Source organism: Drosophila teissieri, chromosome 2R (genome assembly GCF_016746235.2).
Source record: "Drosophila teissieri strain GT53w chromosome 2R, Prin_Dtei_1.1, whole genome shotgun sequence".
In the NCBI taxonomy this organism is placed as follows: domain Eukaryota; kingdom Metazoa; phylum Arthropoda; class Insecta; order Diptera; family Drosophilidae; genus Drosophila; species Drosophila teissieri.
The window spans coordinates 17,644,039-17,660,194 of record NC_053030.1 but is presented as its reverse complement, the minus strand read 5'-3'; the positions used below and the strand labels follow the sequence as shown (position 1 = coordinate 17,660,194).

Genomic DNA, 16,156 nt, shown 5'->3' with positions numbered 1-16,156 from the left:
GCTCTGTCAAGGGTCAAATGGTTTTATTTTCTGCGGAATTTGGGGGAATTTGCATATGCAAAGCTCGAAGAAACTTTCTTTGGCCTCTCGTCACAGATAAAAGTGAAGCAGAACCCGTCGGCTGTTTCAGTTGGATTTCTACGCGATTACGCGAAAGATCGTCGAAAAGATGAAGTCGTTTGGTAACTTGACCTTTGGCCTGCTCGTCATCCTTGTAGCATGCATTACTGTCGGCTTAGAGGGTGAGTTGTGAAAGTGATTCTATTTGAATCTACTTGCTTATTAACTCCGGAATTCATAGAATCGTCAAGCACTTTAAATTAGGGAACTTAATGTAAATAGAAGGTAATGAAACATATCCTGCACCCGATTTTTAGCTCGTCGCCTGGCTCTGCGTCCACTGACTGGACGGGAACTGAGAAGGGCTCTTAGGGAATCCGGATTCGATGAGGACTCTGCAGCTGGCCGATCAGTGGCATCGGCTTTGACCGGACTCAGTGGATTCGCCCTGGGCATCACAAAGGGCATTGGTGGCTCGATTCTGTTCGATGTCGTGACCTCGAATGTGACCATTGATTACATCACCAGTCTGCTGAACTCCACTGCCTCTTCATCGACCTCAAGCAGCAGTGGCACCGCCCAGGAGATCTGTTTCAACAGTCGCAGTGCCGACGGGGAGATCATTAACGGCAGGAGTAATGATGACGCAGAGCCTAATGGCGAGTGGAGACAGACTACTACTACTGCCACTGGCACTAACACTGCCACTGGCACTGGCTCAGGAACAACCCCCACTACTACTACCTCGGCTTCCAATGGCCTCACCTGCATTGTCCTGAGCAAGGAGGGATCCCGTCGCAGGCGCCAGTTGCGCATTCGTCCCGGAACCTTGAGATCTGTTTATCCGGAACGTCATCGACAAACTTTGAGAAAGTACCGCAGGCATAGGGCATAGGACATAGCCCTAGCTAGACCTTACTTTAAGCTAACTTATTTATTGATTTCGATTAGTTTATTAAATTTTAATTGTTCCGCATTCCATGGGCCTGGGTGGGCTGCCTTCATTAATGGCCGAATGACTTGGGGAATATCGTGGATTGACACATTTATGATTTGCTGACATGCACTCTGCGTTTTTGCCCGAAAACATTTTACAGCGAACGTGAAGTCGCTGACGAGAAGCAAGCATTCATATGTGACACACAGGCAGGCACTGAGAGAAAATGGGGCTTACTTGGGGCTTTTCAGGGTATCTTATGTTTATCAGTGCCTGAAGTAACTTATTTCGTTGTCTAAAGAGAAGGGATTTTCCTTTCTGTTGTGTGAACATAAGCAACGTACATATGTGTTTTTCTTGGTGCACCCATTTGCTGTGTCACGCATATCGCGGTGGCAGAATGGTTATTAATACAAACAGAAAGGCACGCAGCCTGCCACACCCACTCCATGTCCCCCCTTTCCCCTTTCCCACTTCCCATCCCTTTAACGCCCTTGGTCCTTATGTAAACATTGAAATGTCATTGACGTCGAGGGCAGCCGCCCGGCCACATAAATCCTCCTTGGCCACAATTTATTAACTTTAACACTGGCCAATGTCAACGGCCTCCCCTGTCACCCGTCCCCCTTCCCCCTTCCCCCTCCGCCCTCCGCCACTTCACCTATTGATTTGGATGCGAAATTTATGTGGATAAAGGACCTCAACCGCCGGAGTTCCTCCAGCGAACTATTAACTTTGAGTCTTCTTTTAGGGCGAGTAAATTGCAGTGTTTATGTTATTGTCTGATCCTTGGTCCTGGAGGATGTGTCTGTCAGTGGCCAGGCAGGAATTGCATTAGGGACCATTTATTATTTATGCAAATGCGCAGAAGTTCTGTCATGGCCTGAAAAAGTGGCTCAGTGATTAAAGTGTGGCAAGTGTGTCTGGCAGCCGCAAACTATTTCTATTTCTCGAAGAAAATCAAACTCACATTACCATATCTCTGCCCCTTTAAAAGACCATTGAGACTAACTGTGTGCGTACATATGCTACGGACAGTAGAACATCTGTAAGAAGAACTGCAGCGAGAAGAAAAAAATTAGCTAAAAAGTTAAACTTCATTTAAGATGTGCTGGATGAATGCAGACTAAGCTTTGGAGTTAATAGTAATCAGGGAATATTTAAAACACATTAAATTTTTTAATAATACTTTTGTATTTATAAATTGACATTTAACCTTATAATTGTGCCTAAACTTTAAATGTAAAGTATATGTTTACTTATAAATCTAACTTCAACGTTTCTTTGAATAACCACTGTATGCTTGTATATTCATGAACGAATCAGCAGCAAACTACAATTATTGTGCACTTTAGTATCGCAGAGAAAGCCAGCCTAATGACCGAGGCCGTGACCCCAGAAGGGCAGTTGCTCCCCTAGAAATCCTCTAGCTGGAATTGCGTACTAAATGCGCTAAATTACTAACTAAATGCCGCAAGTGCCGCCCCTGGGCATGGCTAGAATTTCACAAATGAACGCCCTTTTTCGGGTGTTGCTGGGGAGGGAGGGGTGGGAAAATGGCCAGAGGGGTGCTTTTCCAAAAGCCGAAAAACTGAAGTCAAAGCAAAAGCAAAAGCAAAAGCAAAAACGAAAGCGAAAGCCGACAGTCGATGACATTTGAGCGATAAGAGAAACTGTTGTGTGGCTTACTTGGCAGCACCCCCAGTGATTTTCTATACCATGTAATGGGGAGTTGGGTATCGGGGAGTTGGGTATTGGGGAGTTGGGGGGTCAGAGGTCGACCCTTGTGGTTGTTGCCGGCATTAAGTATGCAGGCGTGTGAATCGTGAAGGCGGCTATACAAATAGTAAATGCTAGCCATCCTTCGAAGGCATCCACAGTGCCGCACTTGCGTTTTTACAACATTGAAAATTGTTTTAAATGTTAATGCCGATGCTGTGGGGCTGATAATAAAATCGGCGCGGTGTGGGCGCCTTGTGCCAGAGTCAACAAATAATTGAGATGTTTTCCTGAGTGTCATTCGCACACGCACGTTGTTTTTTATTCAGCACCAACCGCCCCCCCATCCACCACCCCAAAAGCCACCCAAAGTGGGTGGTGCTCCCCGGTGGACGAGCGAGAGTCAGCTGTTCAGAGTGCGCGCACTTGTGTTAAATTATGCGGGTTTGATTTTTATTGCACAGCCGCTCATTTCATTCTTTTTTCCCTTTTTCCTTTTGTTTTTTCGCCATTTGTTTTCCCTGCTTTGGTTTCCTTTGTTTTATAGGTTTTCCCCCCAAGGAGGAAGTGGGGCGCGTATGATAGCCACACCCTCTGCCAAAATCAAAACCATCTCGAAAGTATAAACAAGTTGAAGGACCGCAGCGGAGTGACGAGCACGCGTGTGTGTGTGTGTGTGCGGCTGTAATTTGGTCATGCCTCGTTGCCCCAACGTGCTGTTGCTTGGCATTTCAATTAATGGCACTTGCCACCCTTGTATCTCCCATCCCATCCCTTCCGCCCATCCTGCCCTCCAAGGGGTCAGCTCTTCCGACGCTGCACTCCTAATGAAGCCGTCTCCAGCTCCAGCTCCACCTCCAGCTCCACCTCCATATCCATATCCATATCCAGCTTCTGTTCCAGTTCCAGTTTCAACAGGAAACCAGCCGCAACCCCATATCTGCCACGAAAATGAAGGTCTCGCCTCTTTTGCTTCGTTGACAAAGGGCGTTGAGATATGTGTAAACACTCAAAGAAAACGATACCGTATTGGATATAATCAAAGATTACAATAATAGTTAGGTATAGCATGCTTTACTTTAGGTGATCTATACTTTCTAAGGATATCTAGAGGGTATTTTTACAGACCTCTTAATTATGAACTATATGTTTTTTAAATGATTTTTGCTTTGCCAAATAGTAAACATTGGTAGCTGTATTGTTGGTCAAAATGCCAATTAGTTTCTTTGCGTGTACAATTGCAACTCCGCGGTGACACGTGACCACAAGGACATTTGTTGAGCCCGAATGTGCCGCATCGCACGTCTTAATAGATTTTTGATTTGTTTGCCCACCCTCAGCTGGCAACGTAGCCTCCTTCCATTCCGAACCAGAACCAGAACCCGAACCAGGATCCATATCCGCATCCGAATCCAAATCCAATTGTGCGGCGGGCGTGCGTCTCTGATTGGAATAATGATTTCGCAGGCGTAGCTGGAATATAAACCTAGCCAGATTTGTTGAATTCTTTTTGGGGAGTTACTTGTTTTTGTCAATATAGAAAATCAATAACGCGTATTTACCCACCGTTTTCCGCAGCCACCGTGCGGTTAAATCAGACGAGGGTGATTCAATAAAGAAATCACACAGGATGCCAGGAATTAGGTGAGGTTCCAAAAAAATAAGACAAAAACGAAGATTAAAAGCGAGACCTGAAAGTTTGTCTATTCTTTTTGGGATATGGGATGGCATTGGGCAACATTTTACAAATTGTTTCAATTAAAAAGTTTACTGATTTTGCTTTTTCGCCTTTTACTTTATTTTTAAGCGGCTTGCGATTGACACGTGCCTCCACCGCCACGCCCCCCAATCCACGACCTCACGCCCCCTTTTCGGTTATCGAATTGAAGTAATTGCTTTTTGGGGGCGCTAATTGCGGCGACCTTGGTTGTGGGGGGAGGGGGGGTGGTGTGGTATTTATAAGTCCGCAAACTGATTGCATAATACTTTGGGCACTGGGCCAGTCGTAAGCTGGGAAAGCCAAAAGCTGCGCGCCAATCAATTAAAAATAATCAAGCGGAAAAAGTTCTGGCCAATCTGCACAAATACATATTTCACAGTCGTTAATTAATTTAATTGATTTAAACGCTTCGGCTTGACCAATAGCAGATGGGGTGGGGAGTTGGGGGTTGGGGACTGCCTATCGAGTGCATTTGATCTGTTTGTTTGCACAAAATTAAATTGACTTGTAATTAAAAGTTTCGCAATTGATTGAAATTCTCGTGTGTGCTTTTCCTTTGTGTTCGGTGGGTGGCTGCGATGAGTCGCACTACTAAAACCGCTTCAGGGAACTCGCAGCAAATAAACAAAAAAAAAAAAAAAAAAAGGAGCGGGGAGGGGGGAGAAGGAAAAACACTGAAAAGTGCTAATTAGGAGCATTAATTAAAAATGCATTTTTTGCTGCTCAATTGAGCTGCAGAGAACGTGGAATGGAAACAGTTTGCACACACAGGACATTTTCTCTTAATTCCGGCGAAGTATAAGAGTGGGTGTGTGAGATGTATAAGAGTACTCTTAACTGACCTATGACAGGATATTAGTACGCGGTTTCCTTATTGTTTAGCAGCTTAAATGGGAGTGGGTTTAATTAAATATTTCACTTAAAACAAAAAACAAAATTAATTTAATACAAAGTAGACACAAAAATAACTATTTATTTCTTTTTTAGGGTATCTCAATATTATAAAAAGAAATGCATTGCAACAAAAATAATATATATTTTAAATGTAAGCAAGAAAATCTTGAATTTATATTAGGAAATATAATGAAGCTGCTCAAGTTGAAAGATCAATTTAATGTTTAATGTAATTAATGTTATTAGTTTTTAATGTAATTAATGTTAGTCAGCACATGTGAAATTAGCTGAGATAGTAATACAATTATTTAGAAGTACTTCAATACAGTTGCAATAGTTTACTACCTTTACTACCTTAACTACTTGCCATTGTAACTCGCCATAAACAAACAAAGCGTCTTAATGGCTCCACTTCAAAGTTGCTTGGTAATTTCGTGCTCCAATAATCCGACTGAAGAGAGCGCGTCCCTGCAAGTCGGCGCTCTGTCTCTCTCTTTGCTCTTAGTGAAAACGAGCCGAGTGCCGAAGACAGCCGAAGGCGAGGCGTTCGTTTTGTGGGCATAGACGCCCGACCACCGATTACCAGTCAGTTTCATCCTGCGACTCGAAGGCGAAGCACGCGTTTCTTGATTTATGTGCGCGGCTGGTAGTTTCCCCAGATAATTCCTGTTCAGATATAGTCCTGTGTGGAGGGTTCCAAAAGCAAAAAAAAACAAAAAGAGTGGGCCTAATGAGTTTGGGCCTTCGTGTTAATGGCGAATTAATGACGGGCGATTAAAATGCAATAGCCACATGCATGGGGCGCCGTAATGAGCTGAACCGACCGACTGAGTACAGTGAAACAGTGCCATAAATTAGAGGGCTCTCCCAAAAAGTGTAGCCTACTTAGCGGCTTTTGGGCTTGCGATCTGTTTGAGAAGTGTGTTCGTAGACCGTTAAAACCTTTCGCCCGCCCCCCACAAAACAAAAAAATTTGTTGTTGTGCCGAGCTCATTTCGCAGCAGATTAAAAATAAAAAAGAAAACCCAAGCAAAAAAGGGCAACTCTCAGTGAAAACGAACCAAAAATAGCGGGCCAAGCGGAGAAAGTACTTTCATTGCTCCCCAGGCAGAGCTTAACCGAGAGTTTTGCCCGCCTCTAATTTGACGGAATCGTTAGTTGACCAGTGACGTTCCACCACCACCAGTACACCCCCTACCGGAATCCGTTTGGCCGGATCCGGATCGCGTGCCGACTACAAGCGTAATAACAATAAACTTGCGGATAACAACGACAGATACAGATACACAGATACAGCAGCAAAATGTCCCTGCCATCCAGAGCCAATTTCGGATTACTCAACTGGCTCATCGGCTGGCTGCTGCTGCTGTCGATGGTTTTGTTCAGAGATGAGTTGTGCGTCGGGCTTTTTAATTAAATAATCCAATTTATTTTCATTTAATTTCTAATTAAATTTAATTTGTTTGCGCCGCACTCTGGCCCCCAACCCCGCAACCCCTAATTGCCACCATGGCCGTTGTAACCCGAAGATTTTCCTTTGTCGCCTAGGATTTCCCGTCTAATTTCCGGAAAACGAGCGAGTTTCGCTGGCTGGGGAAGCGGGGGAATGCGAATTAAAAATTCTTTAATTTTTGTGCCAAGAATTTTAATTTCGCTACAGCGGCGGCAAAAGTTTTTCCTTCAAGTCAAAAGGTGAAGCATTTAATGCCCATCTGTGTGTGACCCCCAAAAGTGGAGAACCAACCAAATGAAACATTATACAGAGGGAAAAACATGTCTATTGGTTAAAGATTACTTTTGTTTTCAATGCATATACTTATATGTATTTGTCCACACTCGTTTTGTTTCTATTGAACAAGATGTTGTGCTCCTGAAAGCATTTTCATTTCGGTGCTCCCATTGTTCCTGTTCAATAGTTACTTTTACTAGAAGTGCAGTCTTCTATTATCTGCATTTCCTATTATTATTTGCAGAAAAAGATGCATGCATTTAAGTACTCCGGCTATTTGATTTTCCGCGCAATAGTGACCCACTCCTGGCCAGAGTCCCAGTGTTCGGTGTCCATAGTGTGGATGCTAGTCCTAGTTTCGCTGCCATCAAGGTTGCTCCACAGACCAACTGAAGGGCAGGAGGATGAATGGCGAATGGCCGCAGAGTGCGAATGCCACATGCAACGTGTGTGAGATGGCGAGTGTGGGATGGGCAAACGGTTTTATATAATAGTTTGCAACAGTGGGGCACCAGTCTCACTTTCAATGCATCAAATGAGAGAAGAGCGCGCACAGAGATAGAAAATGTGGGAAAATAAAAAGTAAATATGAAAAATAACACATACTAACGAGCGGCAGACACTTGGAAAATGCTGTTGAAGCTTGGTCATGGCCAAAATGCTTCTGGCTGCAGTTGCTGTTGATGTTGTTGCCGCTTGTGCAGCACCAGCAGCAGCTGCGTTGCATGTGGCATGTTGCAGTTGACACACGAAACTATTGCCGTTGGGCTTGACTTTTTGGTTTTTAGTTTTTGGCTTTTAGTCGACTGTTTGCTGGTTTTAAGTTTGCACTTTTTAGCTTTCAGCTAGCAATTTTCCTCGTTTCCGTTTTCAGCTCGCCGTTTGTCATCACGAAGAAACGGCAAATTGCATTTTTATACAATTTTCCATCATTTGACTTGGCAGTTGTTCGTCTGGGCTTTGTAATTTTCAAATGAAATACTTTCCGAGTGCAATTCACTTTTGCACAAATTGTTTCCTTCGCCCTGCTTTCCTTTGACTTCGGCTGCTTGGCATCGCCTTCTGCCCGCCTATCTTGTTTGCCCATTGGCATCTGTCTGGCTATTTCATTTGGCTAAAAGCTACTTGAAGTTGGTTAAGCGCAGACAAACAGACGAAATAACAACTCATCTTGGCAATTGCAGGACCTGCGAAAAGGCAAGCAATCAAAAAGGATTCCTATCGAATTGCAGGACAGCATTTTTTGGTCTTAGTTTCATTTGATTTCCGACAAAGGTGGTGATTATTACTTGTTATGCTACTAATTTGAAATGCAAAATTTATATTAAAATTCAAATGAATTCATTCAAATTAATATGAGCATAAAGGGCTGGATAACAAGTCAAAAACTAGCAGGTGATTTTTAGCATGGTATGCAATCGGGCATATTTTAAGTGCCAATATTTTAAGGTTCAACTTGCATATTACTGATTATTTTTATTGAAAAAATATATGTATATATGCACATTGGAATTTTTTGGAGGCAAGTTTTGCGGAATGTCGGCCGGCTGTTTGATTCGTTTTCTCAAATTAATTGACAGGGAAAAACGCGATAAATGCATGCGCATATTTCCATAATGAATTCATAAAACTTCCGATCGTGTCCTTTTGCGGCCTCGTGTTATTTGGTTTGCTGGTTTATTAATAAATAAATTCTGTCCTTGCGGTTTCGCCGTTTGTGTGTGTGTGTGCTCGTGTCACTCTGTATGCAATATTGCAGTTATTTGCACAGCTGTTTTGCCATTTAAGCCAAACAAACGATTTTGCCCTTTTTCACCAGCTTTTCACTAGCTCGCATGTGCCGCGTTTTTTTTTCCCTCCCCGCCCCAGCCACTATTAAGTATTTTTGTAAATATTTCCCGTGTCGCCGAAAAAGGGAAAACCAAATGAATCAATGGCAAAAAAATGATAATAGCCGACGTGATTTTCCATTGAGTACAGTTAATACAGAAGCAATGCCGATTTAACCAAAAAAAATATACATATAATTGCATGCGGAGTTATGCGCCGTAGGCACATCATTCAGCGGTGTCAGACTGATGAATGAACCGAGGCATTGGCCCAGACAAACAGCCAGGAACACGCAATGCCCATCCATCCCACAGCCATCCCGAAACCATCCCGAATCCATCCCAAAACCATCCCAAAACCATCCCAAAACCATCCAAAACCATCCAAAACCATCCATTTCGTTCGCTATTATCCGATGAAAAACTCAGGAGGCGGCGCCTCGAAGTATGCAAAGCACATACTCAAGGGTTCGCAGGATCTGTTTGCCGGCGGCTGCAGGTTACTCACACACAGGCATCGGCGTGAAAACCCGCCGGATTCTTCGAGGCCAACAAACCAGTTATCTTTTTTTATGCGTATAAATATAAACATACTGGTTTTTTTTCGCCACGAAAGCTGCTTGAAGAAACAAACTTTGCCCGTTGTTGATTTTAATGGCATAAGGCTTTAGAGGAATTTGTGATGAATGTGTGGTTAAAAGTTCCACCGGAAGGACTGTAGACTATGTGTTGCAGGAGCTGTTTAGAGGAAAACTCAAAGGGCGTCATTAATCATTTAATAGACCAGGGACTTTATCTTAAGGATGGTCAGGGATTGCAGAAATCTGGAAGTCATTTATTAAAGTAATTTATTTGCGTTACAAAGTTAAATTTTAATTGATGCATAAAACCTATTTAAAGCCTCGTTTAACATGATACACAAAAATAAATGCCAAATCACAAGTTTAATAGAGCTTTGAGTAGCAAGCCATGAATAACTTTCTGTAATATACTTCTAATAATTATAATTTCACTTTCGGGAATAAAACACGAATTCGTTGTCAAGCGAGTTTCAGTAGTTAAGCAATTAGGCTAAGTATTGTCAAATAGTTTCTTAATTAAGCGGCTGCCTTCAAAGTTTCTTTTTTGGGCCAAAAGATGAAAAGTTGCGCAAGTCGTTGACAAGGAAAGTATATATTTTTTTAGCCAAATCCACAGCTTTTCCTATTATGATTCAGTTTCTAGGCAGGTCAAACCGACATTATTTTTTTACCGCTGCCTTCGTAACACTTATGGATTTGACATTTATATGACAGCCAAGGTTTTCCTGTGTGCAAGCTTGTTGTTTCTGTGTTTCTGTAGCTCAAGCCCCTTGAGTGAGTGTGTGGTGTTTGTGCTTTGTTTCTTTTCGGTTTTAGGTTTTCGTCAGGAAAATATATAAATGAAAATTGTTTTTATTTTTCCTCAATGGGAGCGGGCGTTTCTCCATGGGTTTGGCATCCATGTGCGTAGATACATACATGAGCATTATTTTTTGATTCACTTGGCACAGCGCTTTCTTTTGCAAACTCAACTATTTCGGTCACGTAACTTTGGAGCACAGTGGAGAAAACTGAATCAGCCAAGAAAGAGGAAAATTTATGCATTTGATTTCAGCTAATTTTCAGAGTCCGATCATGGTTTTGTTCTTCTCCTGCTTCTGCTTCTGTTTTGTTTATCGTTGGCCAAATTATATGCTGACATAAATTAGCCAAGAACTAGAGTGGTTTCTTTCTGGGCCTCGTTTTTACGAGCGCCACAACAGCCTTGGGCCAGAAGGCGTGGCTATTAAAAAGCACTACACCATTGAAAACTCTTTAGCAGCTGTGCTGTCTCCCAGCTCTCAGCTCTCAGCTCGATTTTAAAGCCTTTCGGCCAAAGTGCCAAACCAAATTGAACCAAAACACTCGCAGACAGACAGACAGACAGAGAGACAGACAAGTGTCGTAAAAAGGATATACAGGCTATAAGTTTCAAGAGCGGAGGGCGACTGCGGCAGCAAAGTTGTCGATAAATCCACAGGAGCACAATAAACCAGTTGCGCGGCTCTAAAAATCGTGTAGGCCTCAATGGTTTTGTGCCGAGGAAAATTCGTTTTATTAACACCGGGACACGTCACACGTGCTGGGGACCAAGTTTCCACCACCACCGCTGCTGCTTTTGGTGCTGTTGCTGTTTTTTCCCGGGGCGTGCCGGTAACCTACATGAGATGTTGCCTTACTTTGAGCCGCCTTTCCTTGAGCCTCGGCCCTGTCTGAGCCGCTTTTATTAAAAATTCCTCACACAATCGAGCGGAGAAGGGAGGGGATACAGGAGTGTATGGGTGTAATGGTGACAGCACTGCTTTGGGTGAGAGATGCCGAAATAAGCATGTTTAAGGCAACCAACTAGCAGGAAACAACCAACAATTGTCTATGCTGCCGCTGGTGTTGCCTCTGGTGTGGCTGCCACTTCGTGCTTCCTGCGATGTAGCAGTTTTATTGCTTTGTCATTCCAACATATTTCACACAGACACATCAGCAGCGGCAAAAGACGTTGGCGCGGCATCGTCGACATTCGTCGCAGATCTGAGCCGCATTGGTTGCTTATCCTTTCGCCGCTGTATTTTCGGTGATATCCTGCTCAGTTGCGGGTATATGCACTGCAATAGTTGCGCCACTTAAATCAAGTAAATTTATCTGGTATTTGTAAACACTTTAACTTTTTATTTATTCGCTGTAAACTGCCATAAACTGCTGGTCATAAATTTCCAGAAGAGTTTACAGAATAGTTAGTTGGCTTTTCAATAAATGGCGCTTGCCACAATTTATGATTTTTAAAGTTTATCGATATTGACTTTTCAACATAATAGTTATGCAAAACACAAATATGACTTAATTGCGTGCAAATTATTTATGACAAGGAACATAACACAAGCTCTTTAATAAACTAATTGAGACATGTGTTTTTACACTGGCAGGCATTTACCTAGGCGGTCTAGCAACTTTAAGGGGTATCAAATAGGCAACATTCGTAGTGCTAGTTCGCCCTACTTGTCCCTTATTTATTTGCTGTACATGTCTGCCTCAGTGGATTGTTATTGTTGCTGCAGCCCCAGTAATGTTGGTATTGTCAACAGCCTTTGGCGCCCAAAAGAGGGACTGACGCATTTCTCATGCGCTCGCGCGTGTCATATTTATTTATTTCGCCGGGAATCGTCCCTTTTTGGTTTTTTTTTATTTATTTATTTTTCGTTTTTTTTTTTTTGTTGTGCCGCACATACGAACAGTTTGCAATTGTGTTGATGTGTCATTTCCTTTTTTGAACTCTTATATAGTCAAAGCGTTTTTCATTTCCCGTTTCCTTGGCCATTGTTGGCCAAAAGTTTAGCACGCCTCTCCAGTTGATTTCGACTCCTTTGATATCCCGGCAGTGGGTGAGTGGGGCATCCGCTTTGAATTGATTTGCTCCACTTGGAGGAGCGGGTGTTTTGGGGGGGAGGTGGGTGAATACAGCCCACTTAATTAAACCAGCCGAAAGGCGGAAAACGCTGGCGGGCCAAAAACTTCACCCGTTTATCCAGCTGCGAACACGAATTGACAGCCAACTAACATTTATGGGCGCTTGTCATGTTCTACATTTTTATGGCTCGGTCTCGACAATTATGCGCATTTGCTTTTCCTGAAAAGCGGAACTCACTCACACACACACACACACACACATACACACTCGTTCCAAAAAATAAAAAATATAAAAAAGGAATTAATGAAAATACAAGCAAGCAGCCAACCAACAACTGTTCCATATTTGGTTCACTGAACTCGAGCATTTGCCTTAATTTTGTGGTGTCCTTTGGCGAAAAATGAGAACCAGAACGGTGGGCTAACTTTGCTACCTCAAGACGACTCTCTGCTTACTCTTCAAAATGCAACTTTGAGCTTGGCAACTATAATTTGTTTATTTTTTACTGATACTCCTTTGGTTTTAGCCGAGGTTAGAGGGTGATAAATATACTACATTTTAAGGTACATTTATTACCTCAAAGATAAATTACCTAAAGATAAAGAAGTATTTATTTTTAATTTTGTATATATTTTTTGGTAGGCTTCCTACATCTGAATAAACCTTTTCCGAGGGTATCGACCTGCAGTGCTTGTGAATATGCAACATCAGCCGCAACTGCAACTGCGTGCAGCTGTGTGTGCTGTGTGTGCTGTGTGTGCAGTGTGTGCTGTGTGTATTCGAGTGCATTGGCAAGTGGCCAACAGTGGCAGAAACAACAACATCGCAACAATTGGGCTGTTGGTGGGCTGTTTAAAACAGCAGAAAGCAATTAAACTTGGTCACGAAAAAAATAAAGGCGAGCGAAAGACGCTGCGTATACGTAATAAATGATGGCGAAAAGTAGGCAAAGGTTGCCACAGCACCCAACATTCTGCTGCTCCAAATGCCGAGAGTTATCAGTCGAGGGTATGAGGCAGTCTGAAGCAATTACAACTTTTGTGTGCACCAACACGAGATTGAGGGGCAAACTTTTTCTGCACTGCCAGCTCGATGACCCCGAAAATTTGCCCAATTCTTTGCCAGCCCATAAACATTTGAATTTCATTTCGCGTTACCCCGGGCTATATGGGCTATATAGGCTATATAGGCTCTATAGGCTATATAGGCCAGCGTTCTTTCTCATTGACATTCATGGCCGCCCATCTATTGAACTTTTGAGGCTCGCTCGCTGGCAAAATGTGCGTTTGCTTTTATGTGCGTTTTGCTGGTTGTCGCCCGGCATTCTGTGCACTTGGCCATTTTGTTTGCCGGGTGTTTTGGGCCATCTCGCTGCCTTGTTGCCTGGCTGCCTGGTCGCAGTAATTAAGCCGCCTCGATGGCTGATCAAAATGGCATCGCTCGCAGACATTTTCAGTCCCGCCCCGAAACGCGACAATTTGTTGGTCTCTTTATTTTTGTATACCTTTTCTATTTTTGTTTGTGTTGCCGTTGTTGTTGTTGTTGGCATTTTGGGGCAATGTTTGTTTTGGCCGAATTCCCATAACGGCTGGCCATTTTTTTGGTTGGGTTTTCTCTCTCGTTTGCGGTTGCCGTGAATATTAAGCTACAATACGTGGCAGTTTTGGCGGCTTTGTTATCTGAAACTGCTGTGCTTTGACAGTTCTCTGAATAATTCCGAAAAAATGGAGCTAACCATTTAAAAAAAAAATGGACAACTCTGCCGGTTGTGCGTGTAATTAAAGCAGGCCCCGAAAAAGGAAATGGCTTTTATCACATTGGCCAACGTCCAATGTCTGCGGCAGGACCTGCAAATTATTAGAATAAATATTGGCAGGACGGTGCAAATATGGAATGTTGCCGCCTCACTTTTGATATTAATTGCACAAACAACTAATGACCTGGGCGAGCGATTGGCCGTAGGCGTCTTTGCTTTTGCCAGGACCTCAATTTGGTTTCAATTTGTTGCCACGCATTGCGGCCATCTCCGACACAGTCGGGCCACAATAAATTACGGCATTAAATAAAGTTTGTCAAAAGAAATACGGAATACGGAATACAAACTTGGGAAGAATGCTTTACTACGCATGGAGCAGCTCCTCCGCCCACCAGCTGCTCTCAATCTGATTATCCCTTGGGCCCGATGGATGTGTGAGTGTGCGTGCGGCCTGAAAAATTGCACAATTTCCAAATACACAGGACACACACTTACAAATTGGGGCACATATGTTAAATTTCACAGGGCCCACAGGCTGCAGGCAGGAAGGCAGGGCGTCCGGCTACGTGCGGACATTAGATGGCTCTCCCAGGACGACCTCCGGGTCGTCGTTGGGATCCCCCAAGTCCAGGACGACCAGTGCGTAGGATGGATTTGATAATTTGCTGGCCGGGCCATAAGCAAAGCTTAGCTAAAAGCCGAGCGAATGGCCTACTCCCCTATGATGTACAGCCTGTATGCTGTATGCTGTATGCTGTATGTGTGTGAGTGTGCCAGCCTTTCTGTCCAAACTTTGAGCGACAATCTAAAATAATTTCAGCTTCAGCTGGCCAAGTGGATAGTGTGGGAGGATAGTGTGCCCCTTTTGCTAAATGGTTGTCCTTGTCCATGTAGCACTTAAGCCGCATTCCATTATCAGAGCCCAGAATTGTCTACACGTGTTGCTGGCCCAAAACCACTCGCAGGAATAGTAAATCCCTTATGGAACTGGTTTTAATTATATTTTGGTTTGATTTCGGAATGTGTGATTAAGAGTGCCACGAGTGCTTCAAATAAGGCAAAAGTCATCCACTGCATTCGGAATTGGTGTGAAATTCGAAAATCCAACAGAATACGCAACACATCGTAGCATGCTCATGACTTTGTTAGGTGCCACATGGCGTATGCTTAATGTTTGGTCGCAATACTGTGCAACACAGGAGAAAGAGAAGAAGTCGCAGGCAATTGCTATTATTACGCAGTTGCAGGAGTCCTGGATGCAATACCTTTCATGCACTGCAAGAAAAGTAGACATGATAAATTAGAATTAGATGGAGTCATTTCAACAACAATCATGTTTTCCATCGCGTACTCATTCTTAAGTAACTGTAATGTTTCAAGGGACATGCACTATAATTGTCATACCTCTTCTATAAGTTCTTAAAGAAAGTGCCAAAACAAGACCTTTAAATGAACCAAGGCTGCAGCAGCCCAGAACTTAATACCTCAGTTTGGCCAGTGCCTTTTGCTCTGTGCATACGCCGCAATGGCTGCTGAGGAGAAATCTGCAAAGAAATGACAGGACTGTGCAGCAGCAGGAGCTGTCAGCTCCTTTTTGGCTCGTATGTGTAGTTATTAATTTTACTGCAACGACTGCGTCGTTGCCTGCCGCCATTGGGCATCTGAGAGATGGTGGGACTTTAGACGCAGTTACAGTTTCATATCCCCGGCAGGTCCTTGCATTCGGTAGCTCTGGCTGCTGTTTGCTGCCATGGTCGCAATTATTTTTAATTATTTCTGCTGGCAACCACAAGCTTGTTGCAGGTGCAGCTGCAGCTGCAGTTGGAGCTGGAGCTCGGGAGCTCTGGAGCCAGAGCTGGATCAGCTCAGCTCTGATGTATGCTGCGAAAGTTGTCAGGCAGTTAATAAGCTGACTCTTTTGTGGTAGTTTGGTAGTAGCTCAGTGGCTCAGTAGCTGCTGCAGCCGAGAGGCAATTTGCAGTTGGCTTAACATGCCTCGATGGCTGTTGGTTTTATGTTCTTCTGGCTGCAGTTGATTCTGGCCTTAAAGTTA

The 16,156-nt window shown here is 43.5% G+C and overlaps 1 protein-coding gene across 1 annotated transcript; it reads left to right on the top strand.

Moving 5' to 3' along the window:
- Positions 1 to 160: 160 nt before the first annotated feature.
- Positions 161 to 955, top strand: LOC122614496. The gene is made up of 2 exons (XM_043789062.1): positions 161 to 242; positions 378 to 955. Exons 1-2 carry the CDS (start codon positions 170 to 172, stop codon positions 953 to 955), a joined length of 651 nt encoding a protein of 216 aa, XP_043644997.1. The 5' UTR covers positions 161 to 169.
- The last annotated feature ends 15,201 nt before the right edge of the window (positions 956 to 16,156 follow it).

Bases quoted from the DNA above. Each gene is read 5' to 3' on its own strand.
- LOC122614496 (XM_043789062.1), top strand. From the start codon at position 170: ATGAAGTCGTTTGGTAACTTGACCTTTGGCCTGCTCGTCATCCTTGTA. The intron at 243-377 runs GTGAGTTGTGAA...CCCGATTTTTAG, and splicing joins CATTACTGTCGGCTTAGAGG to CTCGTCGCCTGGCTCTGCGT.